The sequence below is a fragment of the Amblyomma mixtum genome, chromosome 10 (assembly GCF_055824585.1).
Source record: "Amblyomma mixtum isolate Tamu chromosome 10, ASM5582458v1, whole genome shotgun sequence".
Classification (NCBI taxonomy): domain Eukaryota; kingdom Metazoa; phylum Arthropoda; class Arachnida; order Ixodida; family Ixodidae; genus Amblyomma; species Amblyomma mixtum.
In genome coordinates, this window is record NC_143021.1 from 169010739 (window position 1) to 169035014 (window position 24276).

Here is a 24276-nt window from a genome sequence, read left to right on the forward strand (position 1 = left end):
TCCTATGTCAGGATGCCCTATAATGAGAAGTCCTTTGACGAGCTGAAATGCGATGTCCCCTTTCAGTTTCTGTAAGCATTGTGGACTAATATGTGCATTCGTTAGGCTTGGCATCACTTTTAGTGCAACATTTTCCCAATCCACTTGGAAGGCTGCTCTACAACCAGTCCAGTTGGTGTCAGGTACTCTTTTGCAACAAATCCATGTCTCACATTCTCCACCAAGTGTCTCAAACCTGACAGAAATTAGAGCTGCCTCTTAGGATTCACACGGTTTTTGGTGCTGCTTCCCAGCATGGCTTGGAGAAGCTTTCAAGACGAAAAAAAAAAAGCTTGCTGTCAGTTACTTAATCACAACGTGTAAACAGCTGCACCAGCACCACACTGTAAACAATTTTGTATGAAATTACAGCCTATTCCAAACAGCTATGCTCCTGGTCACATGTTTAGGGAAATCCCCAAAGGTGGAGTAGATTTGTAATAAGGGGAGTAATTACTCATTGACATCCACCGGAGGGCAGCCATATGGCTACAAAGGAAAACTGGAAACCCCGGACCAGGACGAATTTCTCTTTAACTGTGAAGTGTCGGGGAAAGCTGTATAGCTTTCCTTTGTAGCCGCATGGCTGCGCTCCGGTGGATGTCAATGAGTGATTACTCCCCTTATTAGCTATGCTCCTATTCCAGCTGTCGCATGTTGTGCAATCCACAAACAGACCAGCAAGGACAGTGGCTTCCACAGTGCCCTTTGAGGCAGAATCTGTCACAGATAAAGTGGCGAAGTACCAAGGGAGCTGAATGGCTGAAGCAGCACAGTCATCGGCCAGCAGCGGGTGTATGACCTGAAACAAACATCACCCTGGGAAGTAGCGCGGCCAGTTGGTTCATTTTTCTACTTTAAAACAGTGCGCAGGGACAGGACACAGTCGAGAAACACACAGACACAGCACTGATGTAGAATTTCTTCTACATCAGTGCTGTGTCTGTGTGTTTCTCGACTGTCCCTGCGCACTGTTTCAAAGTAGAAAACATCACCCATCAGAATAAGTGCTAAACCATGATTGAATAAATGCACCGTGGGGAAATTCACAACACCAGATTTTGCTTGTACAGTAAAAGATCGCTGATTCATACTTCACTGAAAATGTTTCAACTATCCAAAAGTTCCAATTATCCAATGACCCCGAAAAAAACTGACAACTTGCATCATTATTTGGTTACTTGCTTTTGGATGAGAACGGCACGAGAGTGACTATTTTTAGAGGTGGTGCACTAACTGCCAACGGCATGTGACAAGCGAGCAGTTTCGGTGGACTGGAAGAACCGCAGGAACACTTGACGCAGCAAGAAATGAAAGGTGGGCTGGGAAGACTGGGTCTGGTCGGCTGGCTAGTGCAGTTTGGCACAAATTTCAGAAAAAGCAAAACACAAATCATGCTGTTGAGCACAAGGGGGAGGAGGCGCGCAAGTGATTCTACAGGCAGCATGGAATGGGGCCGGTATTTGGACGTGTGCCTGTTCGAATCGACCATGGCATCCGGCTTAGGGAGCATTGGCTGCGGTGTGAATTATGCAGATTTTCAGATTAGCAGGGCTCGAACTAAAGAGCTTTTACTGTACACACAGTACGTTCCCTGCATTCAGTGAACCTATACTCAGCGGCTGATTTCCCACTTAGGTGCCCCCAAAGCTTTGTTTCGTCAGTGACGAGGCCACTGTGACGGCTGTAAGAATCCGTGGTCTTTGTCTTGTCATTTATAGCACTGAAGACCTTAGTAAGACCTTAGTAAATCGGATCAACGTCCGGCTCCTGCCTTTTTTTTAAATTCTGCCCGTACGGTGGGCGGAGTCAACCATCGCGTGGAGTGCCTTTCAGCCAGCTCTGTGGAGGCTTGCCGCTCTGCCATCGGCGGAGTAATACGTAGCAATCCGTAGTAGCAAATCGTCCGCACGTATTTTTATTTCTGCAGGCTTATTTTGCGTCTGTGTTATCTGCGAATGAAACTATTTATTCATGGAAACCTAAAAAACAAAATACAGCGAAAGCAAAGCCTCCACGGAGCTGGCTGAAAGGCACTCCACGTGTTGGTCGACTCCGCCCACTGTACGGGGAGAATTAAAAAAAAAAAAAAAAAGGCGGGAGCCGGACGTTGATCCGACTCAATTAGGGAAATGGGCCGCACAGGGCAATAGGTCGAGGTTTCCAAGAGTGCTGGGAACGTGCAGACTGAGTTCCTGCGGCAGAAAGAAAGCCGAGTTGAGACTGCTCTTCCCTGCGAGTCAAGGCTGGAGCATCCCAGTTGACGCGGGTGGTGTGTGTGCCTTGCAGAGGTGACCCATGTGGTGTGGTGCAGCCGGTGTGGCCGAGGAGGGCGGGCAGCCCTTCTTCCCCTGGGCTCCGCCATGGATCGAGCAGCAGCAGCAGCACAGCCCCAGCAGCTGGCCACCATGGGTCAGTCACCCCCTCCTTCCTCTGGTCAGCCGCAGCGGGCCACACTTGGCACCAGGATTGCATGCTGGAATTTGCTTTAGATTGTTTTAGTACAGCGTACGTAGACATACGTAAGGGCACAGCAAACGCTATGAAATAGCGTCAGTTGTACTCCAAATGCGCCAGAAACACTATTTCAAACCGAGGTTTTGTGTGCGTTCGCATTGTGTACGCTATTTTTCAAATTTAGTGTGCGTGCTTTTGCTTACACCAGAAAAAATAGCGTTATCAACATGGCGGCGCCCACATCACCCGCTTCGGAGAGAAATTGTCAATGTTATTGGGTTTTTAGGCATATTCATTGCTCTTAAATGGAACGTGTGATATTCGCTTTGCCTCCTCTCGTCGACAGCAGTGCGAATGAGTGATAAGCCTGCCCTATTTTGGATCCTGCATAACGATTCTGCCGTTCCTAACCCTAACAAAACACCGCCGACTGTGGATTGGCTTGATTTGGATTTTTGCGCCAAGGTAGTCATAGCCTTGCTGAAAGTAGCCATTTTGGCGGTCAGCTGGCTCACAACCGGTCGTGGCTGGCCCGTCACAAGGCTCATGGCACGGGTTGGTGCTGGCATCGTCGCAGTGCTCATAGCACAACTCATTTTGGGGCGCCATGCAGCCGGCTATCTATGCGATGCAACTTGGATAAGCTTGGCCAATGCCTTGGCTAAGCGCGAAAAGTAGGACACAAAATGTTTTTACATTATAAAACCAGATGGCGCCTCTGCGGCTTTGGCCATTGTTGCGTTTGGGTTGTTGTACGGTAAACTAAATGTGCTCTTGCGACTTCCACAGTAACCTCCCACTAAATGCTTGCGTACGTAAGCACTCATACGCTATACTAAAAGTCTCTATTACCACAATGGTCTGTCTAACTTTTTTTTCCGCACAAACAGTAGGCACGAGCAGAAGTTTTAAGTTGACTTCTTCTAATGCAAAGAAATATGCACGTCACATTTGTTTGAAAGGGTGGCGAAAAGCCTCACAGCTTGACTGGCCTGACCTCGCAGTATACCTGGCAGAAGGGAGCAATATGTACTTGCACCATGTGAACTTATTGTGCCATGTAACAAAATGAATGTCACAAGCACTGTGCCCAACCAGTGACACTGGTTTATTAGCAGGGCATGCGGCTCTCATGAGCACATGGCTACAACAGAACACTTGTGCGTGGCACACCGGAAACACACCGTAATGGGATGAAGCGGGCTGGAAGTGATACTAGGCTGCATTCCAGCTTCTCATCTCGCCAACTGCTGAGCAAAAGATTGACCATGCGTAGCTGCTCTGCACCTGTACGCGCCTAGAGGACTGGAAGGCAGCGCGCTCAGTTTAAATGGATGAAAAGGCACAGCACACACTAATCATTTCCAGAAAGTGCACGCAAATTCTCTATTGTGATGTAGAATCTCAAAACGTGTGGGATGCTGAGGTCCAAAGTTCGTGAAAGATCTCGGGACATCTGAAAGTTCTGTGTGCCTCATTGAGCGTAAACAAGTGTTATTTTGCACGTTTAACAATGTTCTTCAAGCATGGCCCTTGCGAAGACGTGTGGGCATCATGGGACTGCTTTGCAGTAGCCCATTGCAGAGCATGTTTTTTGCATTAGAACCAGCTAACACAGTGCCTTCTTAGTTCTGTTTCCCCATACTGGATGGCAGTAGCACAAATGCGGTTCAAACAAGGCAGTATAGATTAAGACTAAGAGTAAAAACACACACTTTTTTTAACATACCTAAAGCCTTCCAAAGGTTACTGCAGACCTAATCAGTCCCAAAGCATTAATTCATTAAAAATTACTCCTAGGAATTTGCCTGCAGAAGTGATGTCAGTCACAGAGTGATCTAAGTATAGGCTGTCACCGAGCTTATGTGGGACTGATTTTGAGCAGAATAAGACAGCTGTCATTTTGCGAGAATTTATTCATAATAATTAACCATAAACTGCAGCCAAGAAGAACAGCGACAGTGAAGAAACACATGCCACTGTCCTTGTCTGCGTGTTTCCTCTTTGTCGTTCTTCTCTGCTGCTATTAATAATGTACAGTCTTTGTCAAAAGTAACCAGGCTGCACGTTTTTTTTTTCTCTCAGTCGTATATTAAAGCTATTATGCCAGCCCTCAAGCTCGAAATCTCTGTATGGTAAGAAGAACCCCTGTCCTCACCTTCGAAGAACTTTTTGTTCTTTAGGGAAGCCAAAAGGGCTCTACTGTACGAATGAGAAGCAAACCATGCAGCCTGTTTACTTTTGACAAAGACTGTACCAACTAGCTCAAAGCAGATGCAAAGGGGGAAAGCAGCTGGTGAGGATGAGGTAACAGCAGGTCTGTTGGAGAATGGAGGGGCGATTGTGCTGCAGAAGCAAGCCACCCTATGTACACACTGGTTTGAAAAACAAACAAACAAACAAACTATGCGTGTCGATGGAATTGCACAACCAGGCCAGGGGTGCGGCCTGATCTCGGTGACCAGAACTGACAGTGCACTCCCTCACCAGAACAGAATATGGTCACCCCGGTGTAGTACTTGGCCGCAACCTCCCATACAACTGCACCAATTGACCCCCAGCGGCTGCGGAGCAACTGAGACCTGTGACGCAGTGGAGGCTGCCGCTGGGAACTGAACCTGGCAATGTGTGGCGCTCTAGCCTTATCCTTCATTAAAACTTCCTGTTGGGCGAGTTGGTAGTTCGCATTGAAGCGCAGACGAAACGCACGCACAGGCGCTATGTGTGTGCATAGCGCTTGTGCGTGTGTCTTTGTTTGCGCTATAAACCCTTCTACTTCAATAGCCTTATCCAGTGAGGTAGCAGGGCTGTTCGAGGAACTGGACGGGCATTAAGTGAGATGTCATTGCGCTTATTTATTTTACTTATTTATTTGTTTCAAATACCCTCATGGCCCTGTGGCCATTGTTGAGGGGAGTGGAACAAGGCATACAATAACACAGATGACAAGAAGTGGGAGTACGTTCACGGGTTGCAGCACTGCATATGGTTCACTGCATTGAATATATTACAGATTTCAACAACTGTGCACCTCCATGGAAAGCTAGGAGAGGAGAAAAGAGAATAAAAACCAACAAGACAAGCTACAGATCAGCAACACAGAGTTCAGGTGGCACTACTAACCGAAGGGCACCCATGTCATGAGCAAGAAAAGCAGGCACTCAACTTTTTCTTGAAATGCTCGAGATCGTCGGTGAGTGCCACATCTGCTGGCAAGTGATTCCACTTGTACAATGCAGTTGGAATGAAACAATTTAAGAATTTAGCGAGGTTACGAGGACAGGTGAGGCATATACAGTACTAAAGGGCTGGAACATGCTGTGCTATCGGGGATTAGCGGATAGACGAGAACTAGGTGTGGAATTCCGCTTCACTCAGTATATAGCTGGCACCATAGTGGAGTTCTGTAGTAGCATTAGCGAGAGGGTGGCAGCTATTGTAATCAGGCTTAATTAGAGGTACAAGCTGAATGTGGTGAGGGCTACGCGCCTAGATCCAGCCATGATGACCAGATTGTTGAAAGCTGCTGTGAAGACGTGGGATTGGCCATGACCAAAGTAAAATCACTGTGCACTGTACTGATGGGCGACTTCAATGCGAAGGTAGGCAAGAGGCAGGCTGGAGACCAGGTGGTAGGTGACTATGGCATAGGTTCCAGGAATAGCAGGGGAGAGTTATTAGCGGAGTTTGCAGAAAGAGAAATAATTTACGGATCATGAATACCTTCTTCCGGGAATGAAAGAGTAGGAAGTGGACATGGAAGAGCCCCAGTGGTGAGACTAAAAATGAAATAAACTACGTACTATGCACTCACCCTGGCATCGCAGAGGATGTGGAGGTTCTCGGAAACGTCCGTTGTAGCGACCACAGAATGGTAAGGTCTCGTATTAGCTTAAATTTGAAAAGGGAATGCAGGAAACTAGTGATGCAGAAGGCTATTAACGAGTTAGCATTAAGAGGGAAGGTAGAGGAATTCAGGATTTCGCTACAGAACAGACATTCGGCTTTAACTGAAGAAGACGACCATAGTGTTGAAACAATGAACGATAATCTCACAGCTATTGTTACAGAGTGCGCCGCAGAAGTAGGTGGTTGGATGGTTCGACAGGATACCAACAAGCTATCTCAGGAGACTAAAGATCTAATTAAGAAACGCCAAAGCATGAGGACGTCTAACTCCACAGACAGGATAGAACTAGCAGAGCTATCGAAGTTTATAAATAAACGCTAGGTAGCCGACATAAGAAAGTTTAACATGGAGAAAATCGAGCATGCTCTTAAAAGAGAACAGAGGTAGCCTAAAATCTGAGGAGAGAAAACTAGGCATAGGTAAAAATTAGATGTATGCGATAAGAGACAAAGAGGGCAATGTCATTAGCAATATGGATAAGAGAGTTGAAGTAGCCAAAGAGTTCTTCAGATATCTATACAGTAGCGAATGTAATCAGAATGTTACTGAGAGTGACAGTAGCACACATCAATGGGACATCCCGCCAGTAACGAAGGAGGAAGTAAAGAAAGCCTTAGGAGCAATGCAAAGAGGGAAAGCAGCTGGTGAGGATCAGGCAACAGCAGATTTGTTGAAGGACGGAGGAGAGATTGTGCTAGGAAAACTAGCCACCCGGTATACGCAATGCCTTGTGACCTCTCGCGCACCAGAAGCTTGGAAGAACGCTAACAATGTCTTAATTCATAAGAAATGCACTCCACTCCAAATCAAGCACTCCCCTGCTCGAAGGACCCGCCATACTCGGGAGCACTCCTTACAGCCTCTTTTCGGTAAAACAAACTCATTTAAACACAGTTTCTTCCCTCAAACAATAGCAGATTGGAACGCACTCCCTGAATCGATTTTTAACTCTCCTAACGTAGAACAGGCGCTAAAAACATTTTTGCTTCAGTAAAAAGGAAGTGACTTTCCTGTATTCAATTTTCAGCATGTATTTCTCTTTGTCGTTGCTATGTTCATCTTTTAAGTTCCATTGTTGCTGTGTGTCACATGAAATGTTTTCACGCGGTGTTGTGATTTGTGTTTTCTCATGCCCCTCCTGCTTGGGCCAAAGCTGGCCTGCAGTATTTTGAAATAAAATTAATAATAAATAGAAAGGACTTACAGACCAATCAGCTTATTCTAAGGTAATGCCTAATAGAGTCCAGGCAACCTTAAACTTCAATCAACCAAATGATCAGGCAGGCTTTTGTAAAGGATATTCCACAATACAGACCAGTCAGCTTACTCTCCATTGCCTACAAGGTATTTTCCAAGGTAATGGCTAATAGAGCGGTTTCTAACTGATGACAGTGGCCTATTTTTGTGCATCAGGGTCTTTGCAACGTATGGCCAAGACAGTTTGCCAAATGCTCAAGGTCACGTCACATTTTTCAACCAAGACGGTAACCAGGTGTCCATATTGGCGCATCGCTGTGGAGCGGCGCTCTGAGATTCGCTCGACCTCCTGACTTTTTCTTGATGTTCTCTGCAGCGGGGTGTCAGAACGCCGGCTTCATGCCTCTGCAGTTTTTTTATATTTTGTGTCATAATTGGGGAGATGCCGCTCCCTTTGTGTCACGGCGATGGAAGTGGAGGCCTCTGTGCCTTCTGTGGATCCCGGTGGGTCGGCAACGGCCGCCCAGAGGAAGCGCCTGTACGCCCCGAGTGACTCGAGCAGCCAGGACACCGTTGTGTACGGTGGTGACTACTCGACTGCTCGAAGTGATGACTGCTCGACTGACGATGGGTTCGTACCTGTTGTTAGTAAGAAGGCCAAGCGCAGACTGCGCAGACAAACTGAGTCGACGTCAACGACGTCCTCAAGTAAGGATGCGATCATCAGGGCGCGATCTGCCGAGGCACATACAGCCTTGTTCGTGCCATTGGAGTCTACGGACAACTTGAATCTCTTAAACAGGCAAGCCATCTCTGTGTTTCTTGAGAGCCTCGTACCAGGAGGGATTAAAGACGTTAGAGTAAACCCCCACAAGAACATCATTGCCATTGATGTCATGAAGCGAAGCAAACTAGACAGTTTGGCTGCCATCACCAAACTTGGCAATTTCAGTGTACGTCCTCTTATTCTAAAAGACAGCGGAACCACGGCTGGCGTAATTTACAACGTCGACATCGCCATCCCTGACACCGACTTGCCCATCTTAATCAAGCCGGCAACCAACAGCATTTCCATAATGCAGGTTCAGCGCCTTGGAAGGTCTACATGCATCAAGCTGACGTTCAAGGGTGACTGCATTCCATCATACGTGAAGGTGGGGCACTTTCGTCACCCAGTTCGTGCATTCGTACCTAAGCCGCTACAGTGTAGGAAATGCATGAGGATTGGCCATGTGAGCGGCGTCTGTCACAACTCCATCGTGTGCCCAAGATGCTCTGAGCCACACTGCAGCGACAGTTGCCGCGCGACTGCCTTGAAGTGCGTCAACTGTCGTGGCCCTCACGACTCTTCCTCGAAGGACTGCCCTCGCCTTAAGACCGAGAGGCGGTACTGAAGCAAATGGTGCGTGACCATTCCACCCACAGAGAAGCCACTGCAAAGGTGCGACGACGACGTTCGCGCTGCCGCCGAAGGTCGTTGAAGGAAACAAATACCTTCGAAGAGAAGACCCCAAGCGGCACTGCAGTTTGTCCGCCTCCACCGACAACAAAGCAGGAAAGCCCGGCGATCGGTGACTCGCGACCTGCTGCCTCTGATACCACGTGGCCACCACTACCAAACCCTAGAGCGCGCACTGCGTCAGGTACGTTGCCGCACCCCATGTCTGCGACACCTACGACTGATCTTGGCAAAAGGCATGATTCCGACCATGGCCAAGATATGCAAGTGATTCCAATCCTCACGACACTAATGAATGTCATGCGTGATCTGCTGTCCAGCTTACGCACACCACTAGCACACAACGCATTGCAAGTACTGGACGCGCTACAGCCAGTTCTTGCAGCTCTACAATAGAAGACACCATGGGTCCCCCGGAACTATCTTTTCCGAAGAAAGTCAAGCAAGCTTTTATTTTTCAGTGGAATGCCCGCGGGCTCCAGTCCCGGATTTCAGACACAACCGCTTCCCATTCTGGTGATCTGTGAACCGAATCTGCCCAACATTTTACGATTATCCCCGCCCTTTCACAGAGGCCAAGATCCTCGGCCCGTGGCCACAACAGCCGACTACCATCAAGGCTCACAAGGCACTGTTTTGTCTTTCCGAGAGGCTGCCTTGCTTGCTAGATTGTGACTTTGTCTTTTGTTCCGTCTCTCTTCCCTTTTTATACCGTCATTCCCTTCCCCAGTACAGGGTAGCCAACCGGAAACCTTTCTGGTTAACATCCCTGCCTTTCCCCCTCTCTTTATCTCTCTCTCTCTCTGCAGCGGAGGTGATGAAGACTGTGTACGAAAACACCAATAAGTATACTGGACACTGAAGTCATGCAGTTACCTTGAATGAATCATGCAAATGCGATCTTTCCGTTCTGCCGCTGCCATGGTGACCCAGTGGTTATGGTGCTTGGCTGCTGACCCGAAAGACGCGGGTTCGATCCTGCGGTCGAATTTCGATGGAGGTGGAATTGTAGAGGCCTGTGTGGTGTGCAATGTCAGTGCACATTAAAGAACCCCAGGTGGTCGAAATTTTCAGAGCCCTTCACTAGGGCGTCCCTCATAGCCTGAGTTGCTTTGGGGTGTTAAACCCACAGTGGAAGAATGCACTAGGTGTCTGAACGACAGCGCCTTTCCAGCAGGCGACGTTGACGACCGTCGGCTCGTGTTTTCTGGGAGTGTTGTGAGATGGCGCTAGCAGATTAGGGGGTCAGCGGGCGTGTGGGCGACGTGTGTGCCGGCGACTGCATTTGGAGAAGAGGTAGTGATCGCTGCGCTTGTTTTTGTGCCACGTGTCTTTTTTCGCCCATTATATTTTCTGTCATACACTCCTGTGTATTGTGTGATGGGTAAAAGCTATTTCGTTCCTCTCTGTTGATGACAAGCGTAGCATATTTGTCTTTTTGGATGCTCCACATCTTATGAAGTGTGTGCGCAACCGTCTGCATTCCCAAAAGGTTCTAAACTTTCCTGGTGGCCATGTCCAATGGCACACTATGATAAGCTTTTTGTTCAAGACCAAAAGCAGCCTGGACACCACTTGCGTGTTTGCCACAAGCTCACATGTGCCCATATTAATCCGACGAACACGGAGAAGATGCGCGTAAAACTCGCTACCCAGCTGTTCAGTCGAAGTGTGGCCAGCGGCCCGGAGTTTTACTCGCAAAGGGAAACAGTGGGACTGGAGAATCAAATCAAATCAAATCAAGTTTACTTCATATTTACAGTACATGGTTATGGGGTATATACATCATCATCATCATCATCAGCCTGACTACACCCACTGCAGGGCAAAGGCCTCTCCCATGTCTCTCCAATTAACCCTCTCCTTTGCTAGTTGCCGCCACTGTACCCCCCCCACAAATTTCTTAATCTCATCCGCCCACCTAACTTTCTGCCGCCCCCTGCTACGCTTGCTTTCTCTTGGAATCCACTCCGTTACCCTTAAGGACCAGCGGTTATCTTGCCTTCGCATTACATGCCCTGCCCAAGCCCATTTGTTCCTCTTGATTTCAACTAGGATGTCATTAACCCGCGTTTGTTCCCTCACCCACTCTGCCCTCTTCTGATCTCTTAACGTTACACCTATCATTTTCCTTTCCATAGCTCGCTGCGTTGTTCTTAACTTAAGCTGAACCCTCTTTGTTAGCCTCCACGTTTCTGCCCCATAGGTGAGTACCGGTAGGATACAGCAGTTATATACTTTTCTCTTCAGGGATATTGGTAAGCTACCATTCATGATCTGAGAAAACCTGCCATACGCGCTCCACCCCATTCTTATTCTTCTAGTTATTTCCCTCTCATGATCCGGATCTGCGGTCACTACCTGCCCTAAGTAGACATATTCTGTTACTAGTTCCAGCACCTCGCTACCAATTGCGAACTGCTGTTCCCTTGCAAGGCTATTGAACATTACTTTGGTTTTCTGCATGTTAATTCTTAGCCCCACCGTTCTACTCTGCCTGTCTAGCTGATTGATCATGCTTTGCAATTCTTGTCCTGAGTGGCTTAGCAAGGCAATGTCATCAGCGAATCGCAAATTACTCAGGTATTCTCCATTAACTCTTATCCCCAACTGTTCCCATTCCAGTCCCCGGAATACCTCCTGTAAGCAGGCAGTGAAGAGCATTGGCGAGATCGTGTCTCCCTGCCTGACACCTTTCCATATTGGAATTTTATTGCTGACTTTATGGAGAACTATAGTAGCTGTGCAATCGTTATAAATATCTTCCAATATTTTCACATAGCACTCTTCCACACCCCGATTCCGCAATGCCTGCATGACAGCTGAGGTTTCCACTGAGTCGAATGCTTTCTCGTAATCAATGAAGGCTATATATAGGGGTTGGTTATATTCTGCTCATTTCTCTATCACCTGATTGATAGTGTGAATGTGGTCTATTGTCGAGTATCCTTTACGAAAGCCTGCCTGATCATTTGGTTGACTAAAGTCCAAGGCTGTCCTGACTCTATTAGCGATTACCTTAGTAAATACCTTGTAGGCAATGGACAATAAGCTGATCGGTCTGTAATTCTTCAAGTCCTTGACGTCTCCTTTCTTATGAATTAAGATAATGTTAGCGTTCTTCCAAGCTTCTGGTACTCTCAAGGTCACAAGGCATTGCGTATACAGGGTGGCTAGTTTTTGTAGCACAATCTCTCCTCCGTCCTTCAACAAATCTGCTGTTACCTGATCCTCACCAGCTGCTTTCCCTCTTTGCAGTGCTCCTAAGGCTTTCTTTACTTCCTCGTTCGTTACTGGCAGGATGTCCCATTGCTGTGCTCGACTGCCTCCCTCAGTAACTTGATGATTAGATTCGCTACTGTATAGATTTGTGTAAAACTCTTCGGCTAATTCAACTATCTTATCCATATTGCTGATGACATTGCCCTGTTTGTCTTTTAGCGCATACATCTGGTTTTTACCTATGCCCAGTTTTCTCCTCACTGATTTTAGGCTACCTCCGTTCTTTGGAGCATGCTCGATTTTCTCCATGTTAAACTTTCTTATGTCGGCTACCTTGCGCTTATTTATTAACTTAGATAGCTCTGCTAGTTCTATCCTGTCTGTGGAGTTAGACGTCCGCATGCTTTGACGGTTCTTAATTAGATCTTTAGTCTCCTGAGATAGCTTGTTGGTATCCTGTCGAACCATCCGACCACCTACTTCTGCGGCGCACTCTGTAACAATAGCTGTGAGATTATCATTCATTGTTTCAACACTACGGTCGTCTTCTTCAGTTAAAGCGGAAAATCTGTTCTGCAGCGACAATCTGAATTCCTCTACCTTCTCTCTTAATGCTAACTCGTTAAAGGGTCCCTGAAACGGTGTCCATGTAGGCAAAGAGAAGTCGAAGTATTGATAGACATTGAACGATCCATCATCCTACCGCAAAAATTTTTGATCTACCTTATGTGGAACCAGAGATAATGGCTATTAAAAATGACCACCAGCCTTTTCCCTCTCAACTCGTACACCGGAGCGAACCATAAAAAAATAAAGATCACAGGCCGGGACCATGCTCCGCCCACAAATACGTCATCGACGAGATCGGTTTGTTTACTTCCGGTTGACGAGCTCTTTCGCTCGCTCGCTCGCTTTCCCGCTGTCTGCTGTGTTCACCTGTGTCTCGCAACCGTTGCTGCGGCTTCTCTCGTACTATGGACCCCGAGCTGAAGGAACGACTTTTGCGGATGAGGGCCGAAATGGGATTTCAGCCTTAAGGCGGGGACACATGTGCGAAAAGTGTCTGCGATTCGCTGTGGCGCGCCGTTGTGAACGACGTCGTAACGAATGATCGCAGCTCGTCGCCTGCGTCCAACCTGCTGGATGTCAGTGACGAGCCGCGCGCGGTAAACGCAACGACGGGAAGCGGTAGTCGATACGAGCGCGGAAAGCGGCAGCGTCATGATGCCGTACAGCGCGCTCCTCATGGCGCTCGGGGCCGAGCCACGCCGGGCCGGCCTGCCAGCCTTGATGCCGGCTGCCGGCGACTGAAAAACGCGCTAGTATTGTTTGTTCTCGTCCATACCAAGCCGTGGGATAGATGCATGTCAAAAATGTATCATTTCTGACGATCGCTGGCCAATACCGAGTTGCAGTGATGACTGCGATACAAGCAAATTTCATCCCACAGCCGCTTTGGTGCTGCTGCTTCTTGGTGCGGTTCGCCTGCCGTCTGCTAGCTCCGTTGCTGAAGGCGTTGTGGAAATCGAACATATCTTTTATTATGGGACGAGTTCGCAGTAAAGCGATGTGAATAGTAGGCCTCTTATTATAGCGCAGGCGACTTCCGAAGCGCCATCAGCTGCGGCTTCGGTGCGAAACCAGATAGGCCTAGCGACGACTAGGGCAGCCTGGGACCAGCGCGCAGTTCGTCGCGCGGCGTTGCCACAGGTGGTGTCGTTGCCGAAAGATCCACTTTTGCACAGGCATATTGTCGTTGCTCGAATCTATACTCCGTTTCATACACAGCTGTCAACGCAGCCAAGGCTGCGGCGCCTGTTCGCGCTCCTCGTCCGCATCGTAATGTAGTGCTGAAAGTGAAAGTGAAAATCATAATGAACTCAAAATTAAAGTAAATGTTGCTTGATAATGCAGTACAGTCTAGCCCGTTTATAACGAAGCCACTTATAGTGAAATAGCGGTTATAACGAAGGGTTTTCAATTTCCCATTCCCATTTTTGCATCTTCAATACATTTTGGGTCCGGTTTTAACGAAGTAAATAAGAGCGCGTCAGCGGATATAACGAAGAGATTTAATACCAACCGAAAAATAATCTGCCAATCAACACATTTTCGCGTCCTTGAGGCGATTTTTTCCGCGAAAATAAGAGCAAAATTCGGCTGACGGTGTCCATTGGTGGCGTCGTCTGCTCTCCTGCGGAGCGAAAGGTTGCTTCACTGCATCGCATGGCACGCCGATCTCGTGTTGCGCCGTCCTTGAACGGCGTCACGGCGTAGAGCGGTAGAGCACGCCGCGCAGGGGAAAAATGTAAAAAAGAACAGAGACGATTTTTTTTTTTTTGATGACGTCACAGAGAGCGGCCGTCTTGGCCAATCTCGGTTCTCTATTTCTCCCAGGCAGTCGGCGCCACGGCTGGACTGCAGTCTGCAGGAGGTGTGGCAGCGCGCGCTTTGTTTTATGTCGGTGCCGCGGTGCGCAAGGCAGGGAGAAAGCGCGGCAGCATTGTGCATGTTGGAAGCGTGGCTCATTTTTATCGTTATCGCATTATCGCGGAGTTCGACCAGATCTTTGGTTCGCAGTTGGATGGTATGGAAGCCGCAATCCTGAAGTCCGCACTAGCGAAACGTGTTCAGGGGATGCTGGACGACTTCTTTCAGCGGCAATAAATCGGTATGCCGATGTTTGCATTTTTTTTCGTAGTCCACATATAACGAAATAGCGGATATAGCGAAGTGATTTCCGATTCCCGCCGACTTCGTTATAACCGGGCTAGACTGTATAATGATTACAGTGTTTGATTTTGCAAAAAGATTGCTTTTTCTTTTATGTTCTACAAAACAGAGTGCCTTAGTTTTTTGGAGGTTTTTTTCCGGCCCGTCCTATATCAGGTTTTCGCAGCTAGGCCGGCCGCGCAGGCCGGCCGGTCATGTCGTCTGCTTGAGTGGTTCACCTGAAGCATTTCCTTCCTCTGAGACCTGGTGCGCTGTTCTCTTTTCTGTAAAAATCACCGACTGTACAACCGCTGTAGGCCACTCGCATGATACGCGTGTAGCAAATGTTATATCTACCATTCCATAACCTACAGCACCAGTTTCTGCACTCTTGTGAGTTGTGGCAGCAGTGAAAAACAACGATAGTAGATTACGATCGAGCAAATGGACAACTTTAGTTACAAAGATGATATTTACAAAGATTAAAACATGAGAGCGGATGTCAACAACGTTCACTCACGCTGCGCTTACGTCTCATTGGTGTGTAAGAAGCCCGAATTTTTACTCGTTTATATTGTCACCGCGAGAGGACGACGACGAGCTGCTGTGTGGAGAACGAACAGCGAGCTTCGTCCACCTCTTTGTGCGCCCTATTCAGGAACCACAGAACCTCGTCGTCGGTTTCTCACAATAACAATGTCAACTGCAGCGGTAAGTGCGCTAATATATGACACCACTTGATGCGTTCGATGACCTGTGCAGCGGAATCTCTGCTCAGGGCCCAAATACACAGCTTTCAACAATCCCCATCTCACCGCACTAGCTCACACCCATAACACACCGAATCCGACATCTAATACAAGACATTACTACGAACGGAAGCACTTCAAAAAATTTTCCTTGTGACAACAGCTCAAAAGTGGAGACTTCTCGAATCAGACGACGCTCACTTTAAAGCCGCTGAGTACGCTGATCAATGCCGGGTTGCCGCTAGCCGGAGCTGCTCGGAATAATCGACGCCGCACTGAATTCTATCACCACACAATTAATGATTCATTGTGTGCCGCATGCAAAAGAGTCAGTGAACGCCCGAGAACAGCACTTCACAATCACGTCCGTCGCCAATACACTACACTGCTTTTTCCCTTCGAAACAAGTAAGCAGCGCAAGTAAACAGCGGAGTGTTTTTCAAAGTAGGCAGTAGAGTTTGACAATTTCGACTTTCTACCTAATTATAATTATAAGAAAAATAAAAAAGAAATGAAAAAAAAAAACCAGCCAAGCCGGGAGTTGAGTTGCCCTTTGTAAAATGGACACACAGGCGCGCGCTTCGTACCACTCAGCCACGACGCGAGGCAGACGGATACATTTTGCTTGTTCTTTGCAGCGGACTACTTCCGTACATTTGGCAGCGTTGACAGCTATGTATGAAACGGAGTATAGGAAGCATCCTGTCTGGTATCATGGCTGTTTTGTATTTTCTTGTGCGAACGTGAGGTACGCCGAGCATGCCGGCCGGCCGGCCAGCCTGGCCGTCTGCCGGCATCATAAGAACGAGCTAAAGTGTGTTCTTGACGTAAATAATGAACCCTGGGATAAAAATGTGAAAAATGTGTCATTTTTGAGGATCGCTGACCAATGCTGAGCTGCTGGTAAAGATAACGACTGTGATACGAGCAAATTTCTTGCAACAACCGTCTCGCAGCTGCCGCTGGCCCGACGTGGGGTCCGGCTCGCCTGGCGCCCGCTCGCTTCGCTGCTGAAAGAGTCGCGGAAAGTGACCATACTATTATTTTATTGTGAGATGATGCTGTTGACTGCAAAGCGATGTGTAAAGTAAGCCTTTTATTATAGCTCAGGCGACTTCCGAAGTGCTGGCCGCTGCAGCTTCGATGCCAAAGAGGCAATAGGCCTAGCGACGACCACGGCAGCCAGGCAGCAGCAGAGCTCGTCGCCCGGAGCGCCCGCGAGCGGTGCCGTTGCCAAAAGCTCGCAACATAAGCAGGCATGCTTTGTCGCTGCTCGAGAAGTATTTCTGATAACAAGGCGATCTTGCCTTGTGATATTTGTACACCATCCCAAGCAGCGCTCAGGCATTGATGCACGGCGGCGAAGTGCGACACCGGTTGTGAGCAGAGCTTGGGTAGAGCGGCGCAGCGATGCTCACCGCTCCGTGTGTCCCTGCTTGCAGTGGGGCGGCAGTTCGCAAGCGACGATCGGTGCCGCGCGTCGGCCAAGTTTTTAAGGACACGCCGTTCAGAAATCGGGCGCTTAATCCTGACGACGACGACAGCTCGCTCACTTCCATCTTTCGGCAGACAGTGCCGAAGGGCAACATCTTGCCGAACCCTGGCTTTGCAACCAACGACACAGCGCGGCCGGTCCATTTTGTTTGCGCATGCGACGGAGGTTGCAACAGAAATCAGTAGTGCGGTGACTCCAAATCGCACCTCGGTTCTCGATTCGGTTCGACGGCGGTGCCGGCGGAGTGACACAAGCAGCACGAGCCAGGGTGTCGAACCGGAACCGAACCTGAACCCGAAACCGGAACCGAACCCGAATTTTCACCCGGAACCGGAGCCGAACCGAACCCATATTTTTTTCGCCATCTTGGAACTGAACCCGAACCGGAACGATTCAAAGGAACCGTTCCGAACCGGTTCGGAGCTCGGTTCAGCCCCGCTTTTTTTTGCAACCCGGCACACTTCTTTTTTTTTCAGACAAAATGAGATAGCGTAGCGCGTAGGTTTATCCATCCCAAGCTGTCTGTGCTGGAAAGTGGGAGAATGGCACCCAGTAGATAGACGACAAAATTGAAAGAAGTATGGCGTGTGGAAAGAAACCTAATCGACTCTTCTGTAATGTACTAGCGCCAATTCTAAAGCACTGTAAGTCAGGTTTATGTGAAACCTTGAGTTATTACTTCTCCTTTTCATGTTTGCGTATGATTTTAATCAAATTGTTAGCACTGATCTAAGTCAAGAAAGGACTATAGACACCAAATTTTTCCTTGCGCATTTTCTTCTTTCAAACGATGATTTCGACATTGGTATACATGGAGCACCTCGTGGTATTTGCCTACAGCCAATACATAATTTGTATTCGAATTTCTTCGTGACGTTGTTTTAGTTTCATCAGCAGAACGATGGCTGTTACCTGTAGTTGTATTTAGGTTACATGAGGCACGAAATAAACCGGCAATGTAACTGCTAGTAAGTTGTTTGTTGTAATTATAGCCTTTGACGCAGGCTGGATTATGTGCAGTAGTGAGTCAAAACGAAGTATCAGCGTCTATATCACAGTTTTTGCAGGCCTCAGGTGACAGTTCAACTACAAGTCACAGCATTTGTAGGTTGATGAAACCGAAGCAGCATGGAGAATAAATTCTTTTCTAAATTATTCAGCGGCTGTAGGCGAATACCGTATGGTGATCCACGTATCCCAATATCTAAGCCATCGTTTGAAAGAAGAAAGCACGCAATAAAATTTGTGTGCACAGTCCTTTAAGCACCGATTGAGAATCCCTTCCCTTTATTTGTGTCATTTACCACAAATATATGAAACATTAGCCCAACGACCAAACAACGCTGTGGCAGTGGTTTTTGGGAAAAGGAAATGGCGCAGTAACAGTGTCAAGAGAAGGGGGAAGGTGGGAGTGAAAGAAGAAAGGAAGGAAGAGGTGCAGTTGGGGAGGGCTTCGGAATATTTGGACTTCAACATGCACTGACACCACACAGCACATGGGTGCCTTTTGCGTTTCCCTCCAACGAAACGCCACCGGGTTCGAACCCGGGTACACCGAATAAGTAACCGAGCGTCAAAAACACTGAGCCACCGCAGTGGGTAGAGCAAAATTTACTTTTACAAGCGTTCGTTGTCACCGACAGCAGGTACTAAATAAAACCCTTCACGATAGGTCAGTGGTGCAAAAAAGAAAAAAAAATGCCGCGGTGGCTGTGGAGCTCGGCTGCTGATCCAAGGTTGCGTCGCATCCGAATCACGTGCACAATCACATGACCACGTCTGGTGAAGCGGTAGTCGGAGCAGCGGTGAGCCACGTGGTCTTACGTCACAGCCACACCTCCGGCGCTCCAATCTGCTGAAGGTCAAAACGCAGTACTCGATGACCTTGGCGAAATATGACGTGATAGAGCTCTCGCTCCAAAACTCTGGCTGGTTATGTTAATCTAGAGTCCACCACTACAGCGTCCATCGTATAGAGGCCGTGTATACTCGACACGTCAAACACAAGGTATTATTACTGTTATTACGAAATAAAGGACGGACAGATTGATGCAGCTTTTTTTTTAGAATCCGAATATTCTTTTTTGCACGTGATGGAAAAAAGCAAGGAAAGGCAGGCTCTTGGCAGTGGTGAAGCTACTTATAAGAAAAAAATTAAATACTGGTTACACAAAGGGGCAATGCCGAAATGCATGCGTTCGCTTGCATGTGGTAGTGATTAGGCCCAGAAAGATGCTACTGCAATGCGATGCAACTGCGATGAAATGATTCCGTTACGCCGAACTGTTCTGCTTATAAAAACATGATGCCAGTCGCTAGCAGGCCGCTTCATCACACTGTTCTCGGACTGCTTGATCTTGGATTCTCTGTCTGGCGGCTTATATCTACTTTTCGCTGTCATACTTCCGTTTCTTGGTGTCTGAGACGAGAAGCTTATGCTTGTTGGCGCGCGCGCGCGCGCGCACACACACACACACACACACACACACACACACACACACACACACACACACACACACACACACACACACACACACACACACACACACACACACACACACACACACACACACACACACACACACACACACACACACACACACACACACACACACACACACACACACACACACACACACACACACACACACACACACACACACACACACACACACACACACACACACACACACACACACACACACACACACACACACACACACACACACACACACACACACACACACACACACACACACACACACACACACACACACACACACACACACACACACACACACACACACACACACACACACACACACACACACACACAGTGCGGTTATTTTTGGGAAGGGAGGCTAAACTGCTAACGCAGTAAAAAGGACAACTAAACGAGTATGCACACTCTGAGTTGGATTCGTATCAGTGGCGGCGCAACAGGAAACCTCCGTTTGGAGATGCCTTAGGTTACTCCGCCATCTCCGAGGCCTCTTTTTATCGTTGTTGCATGAAATATTAGGAACCTCTATGACATTCCTCGTGCCTTGCTTGATCTCGTCGAATTCAGAGATCTCAGCATAAGTCCTTACGCCACCATGGCTCCCTTATTCCGCCCGCTCATCGAAATTTCGGAATGAGTCAGGAGATTGAGCTTGAGCAGCATATTCCTTCAGCGGTAAAGAGCACTCTTCTCTGAACAGCAACCTCGTTGAACGCGGGGGATCTGCGTGTTGATTCATCATGCGGGTGTTCCACACGCTAAGCGGTCCTACGAACACGAAGAATTCGCACGGAATTCCGGAGTCTTTCGTCGCAGACAGAAATGTTATTGTGAAGTGCATGATCTCAATGTCCATTTTAAGAGACTGCAGAAGTATGCCCCAAAAAACGCAGCACCACGACAAAAAGAAACAATTATTTTGTTGCTCAGTGATTTCTCGTTGCACTCACGGGTAGCAATTCACTGACCACGGCACAAACGCCTCCTTAGCGCAAAGGTACGTCCTGACACGTAAGATCCACGTTTGAAGCGTAAAAAATGTTTTTGCGGCCGATTGAAACTACAGTAAAGCCCATTTATAACGAACCTGACGGTCACGCGGATTCCGTTCGTTATATCTGATGTTCGTAGTAAGTGTACTCTTCGTATAATAGCCAAAAATACTGAGGCCACTAAAAGTGGCGTTTATTTCTTATAAAACTGCTTAATGCGCGCCTACTTGTGCAAAGCAGATCCTGCAGCGGCTCTTTCCAGGCTATCTAGGGTGGTCAGTTATTCCTCGTGGAGACCATTGCTGCCAACTATCAAATTTAGCGACGGGTGTATAACTAATCGTGGTTGAAGTGTCCACAGCAGCTGGTGGCAGGTCGGCCACATAAAAAAGATTCCTGAGAATACGGCAGGGCTTGTACTTGGTGTTCGTCTTCGTCACAGCCCGCGCTTCTGCAATTTTGTGGTCTACAGGAGCGTAGTTATATATTTATCTAAGGAAACATCTGGCCAGCCATGGATGAACGAAGCGTTGTCACACATCTACATTCGTCCGGTCACGTGTGTTTTCGAGCTGCTTCTGTCGTTCCTGTGCTCATGCAGCGTCGAGAGTAGCGCAGCGCTCGTGGCACAGAATGCATCAGTTGCACTGGCCGCTGTATGACGCTACCTGCACGTGGAAGCAGCGCAAAAGATGGAGCCGTCTGGGCAGGCTATGCATACCACGTTACCAGCCCGTAGGTAGCACGCATGGCTAGCAAGGCTTTAAAAATTCTCAAATCGCTGCTGTTACTTGATCCACGACTATGGTCAGTATAGCTTCGATTTCGACGATGCCCCTTTCTCACGCGCACCGCGCTTCTTCCACTTGAGAGGCTTTGCCCAGCCGACGAACACGCAGGCAGTGATTGCCCTCATTTGCCGTCGACGCGGGCTTGGCCTGCGGTTACTTACTGTTTGAATAGGGAGATATATAGCATATCATTACCGCGTTTACGTTACTGTGTACAGTGTTCCCAGACGCCGGATTTTCCGGTTAGCGCTGCGCACTGCAGTGCCGCCTTTTATCGCATTTTTGGGTCGACATGTTCATTCCGGAGCGGTGTCGTGAAGGTTGAGAGGCGTTCTCTCACTCCACGCTTACTGGAAGCACGACCTCTTCAACTTCGAGGATAGTTTACCGCGCCTCCTCGTTCGCTATAACCGAGTGGTGCGGCAAAAGTTTTTAGTTGTATCTGCGACGAATTGTCTTTGCCCTTATGCATATTTTCTCGGTAACACCGCACCCGTTCGTAATAAGCGAGCGTTCGTTGTATCTTCGGCCGTTGGGCTGGACTACATCAGCTGAATTCGTATCAAGAAAGGTTAGGTAAGGCTGCAGATATACTTGTAGAGGAATTAATGACCGATCTCAAAATTTGTCGTCTGCCTTGTGGAGAGGTCGTACAGGTGTCCCAAGGAAAAGCGGAGAGGGAGAAAACCGAATGGATCAGCACAAAGTTCTCTCACGACCTTGTCCAGAAAAGACAGACGAGCACTGAGCCGCCTATTAAGCACAGCTCCCAGAAAGGGTTTGTTTGTAGTTTAGAAGATAAATGCCCTGAAGCAAGTTGGTGAAAAAATGGTGCACGAGACATTCACCAGACTCTACCAGGTGCAAAAAATTCTGTAGAGGCACAGGCTCCCTTTGATAGCCCCCAGGAAAAATTACAAAAATTCTACGCAGTGCAAGTACACCTTCTTCCTAGCAGAATGCTGCACTTGCAAGAATGTTGAAACTCAACATCCCAACGAAGATGTTACCAATTTGTGTCTGTGCAGAAACGAAGCGCCTCAACCTAACCTATCCAAGCCTGTGTTTTTTTCATCGTACTCTTTCTATCAGAATAAAATAGGTCGACGTCATCATAACAATTCATAGTCGTAATTTCCCACTGCACTAGTAAGAATACACGATTAGCTGTCTTTTTCAAGATACTGAGCTACAGGGGCTCTAGATATATAACGCGAGTCACGAAGGCTATTTCGAAGAGGAGATTTCAATAAGATATGTTTTGGTATGCTCAGTGTGTTAGGGAGAGCTAGTGCTCCCACGAGGCTCTCGTTCGGAGGGGGGGGGGGGTTCTCACATATTTCCGTATCATGTAGGAAAGGGCGGGGGGGGGGGGGGGGGAGGGGAATGACTGGCAAGTCGGTTTCGGGACGACGAAAAGGTGTCTGTCTGTATATAGGAGCCGATGCATGGCAGCTCCGTATCTCAATAGTGCGCGGGAACGCAAAGGCCGGGTGCGGCGGTCATTTCGGCGCCCGCGTAAGTGCACTGCGTACGAAAAATTCCCAACTGACTCGAGCTTCAAAGGAATCAATTTCTCGCACGACGGGGTCCCCGAAATCGCTCAAGCTGGAGAGTTTTGTAGATGCAAAATCCACCGGCTTTTCTCCTCATATATCATCAGATGGATTATAGCATACACATAGCCGTACATTATATTGCGAGTTTATTTAATTTTACGGCTCTTGTCTTAAATTCGTCTTTTTGCCGCGGACAATAAATAAAGTGGGTAAAGTGAGTGAGAAAATCTTTAATTGAACAAATGTTTGCATTTTTTATTCTATATATCGATGCAACAAAAAAAAAGTAAACACCATAACAAGGTTGATTAAAACTCATCTACGTTCTAATTTTTTTTGCCCTGAACCCGTTTGAACCGGTTCGAACCGGTTCAGTATGGTCCGAACCGGTTCGAACCGGAACGGAATGTCGCTCTGGAACCGAACCCGGAACTGAACCCGAAAGGTGTGAACCCGAACCTGAACCGAACCCGAAAAAATTCCGGTTCGACACCCTGGCACGAGCAGACGAAAACGCGAAAACATTGTAAACCGGAAGTACAGTACTAATTTCTGACACACAATAACCGCGTAAATATGCATATAAACGACAACTCTCCTTGCTGAAATGCGAAATGGTTCCGTAAAGAGTAAGAATGTGAAGTATCTAGAGCTTTTAGTTTGTTAAATATGCGATTTCACGTTGGCACCGCGAACCAATGATAGCCCTGCGCTGGTGACGTAAAGAGTACTAAAATGACGTAATGAGTACAGATTCGGGCGGAAGTTCACCGCCGCTGGTCGCCGCAAGGCTCGGGAGCAGCAGTTTTTGAAAATGTATTATGAATTATCTACTCGCTTTTGATGTATTGTACGCGGCATGAACGTTCAGTAGCCTACGCTCTACATAATGCAAGTATTTTTTTGCCAACCTCAGACACCCCTTTCAGGGACCCTTTAATAGCCTTTCGCTTCGCCAGTTTCCTCCGTTCCCTCTTCAAATCTAAGCTAACACGAGACCTTACCATTCTGTGGTCGCTACAACGGACCTTACCGAGGACATCCACATCCTCTACGATGCCAGGGTGTGCACACAGTATGAAGTCTATTTCATTTTTAGTCTCACCATTGGGGCTCTTCCACGTCCACTTCCTGTTTTGCTCGTTTGCGGAAGAAGGTATTCATAATCCATAAATTATTTCTATCTGCGAA

General features: G+C 47.9%; 1 protein-coding gene across 1 annotated transcript in view; it reads left to right on the top strand.

The window, feature by feature from the left end:
- The window catches only part of Miga (mitoguardin), a 197121-nt gene that overhangs the window by 37510 nt on the left and 135335 nt on the right, over positions 1-24276 (top strand). Inside the window, exon 5 of the mRNA XM_089565035.1 lies at positions 2329-2451. Coding sequence (XP_089421161.1) covers positions 2329-2451 — 123 coding nt within the window. The remainder of the gene's footprint in view (positions 1-2328; positions 2452-24276) is intronic.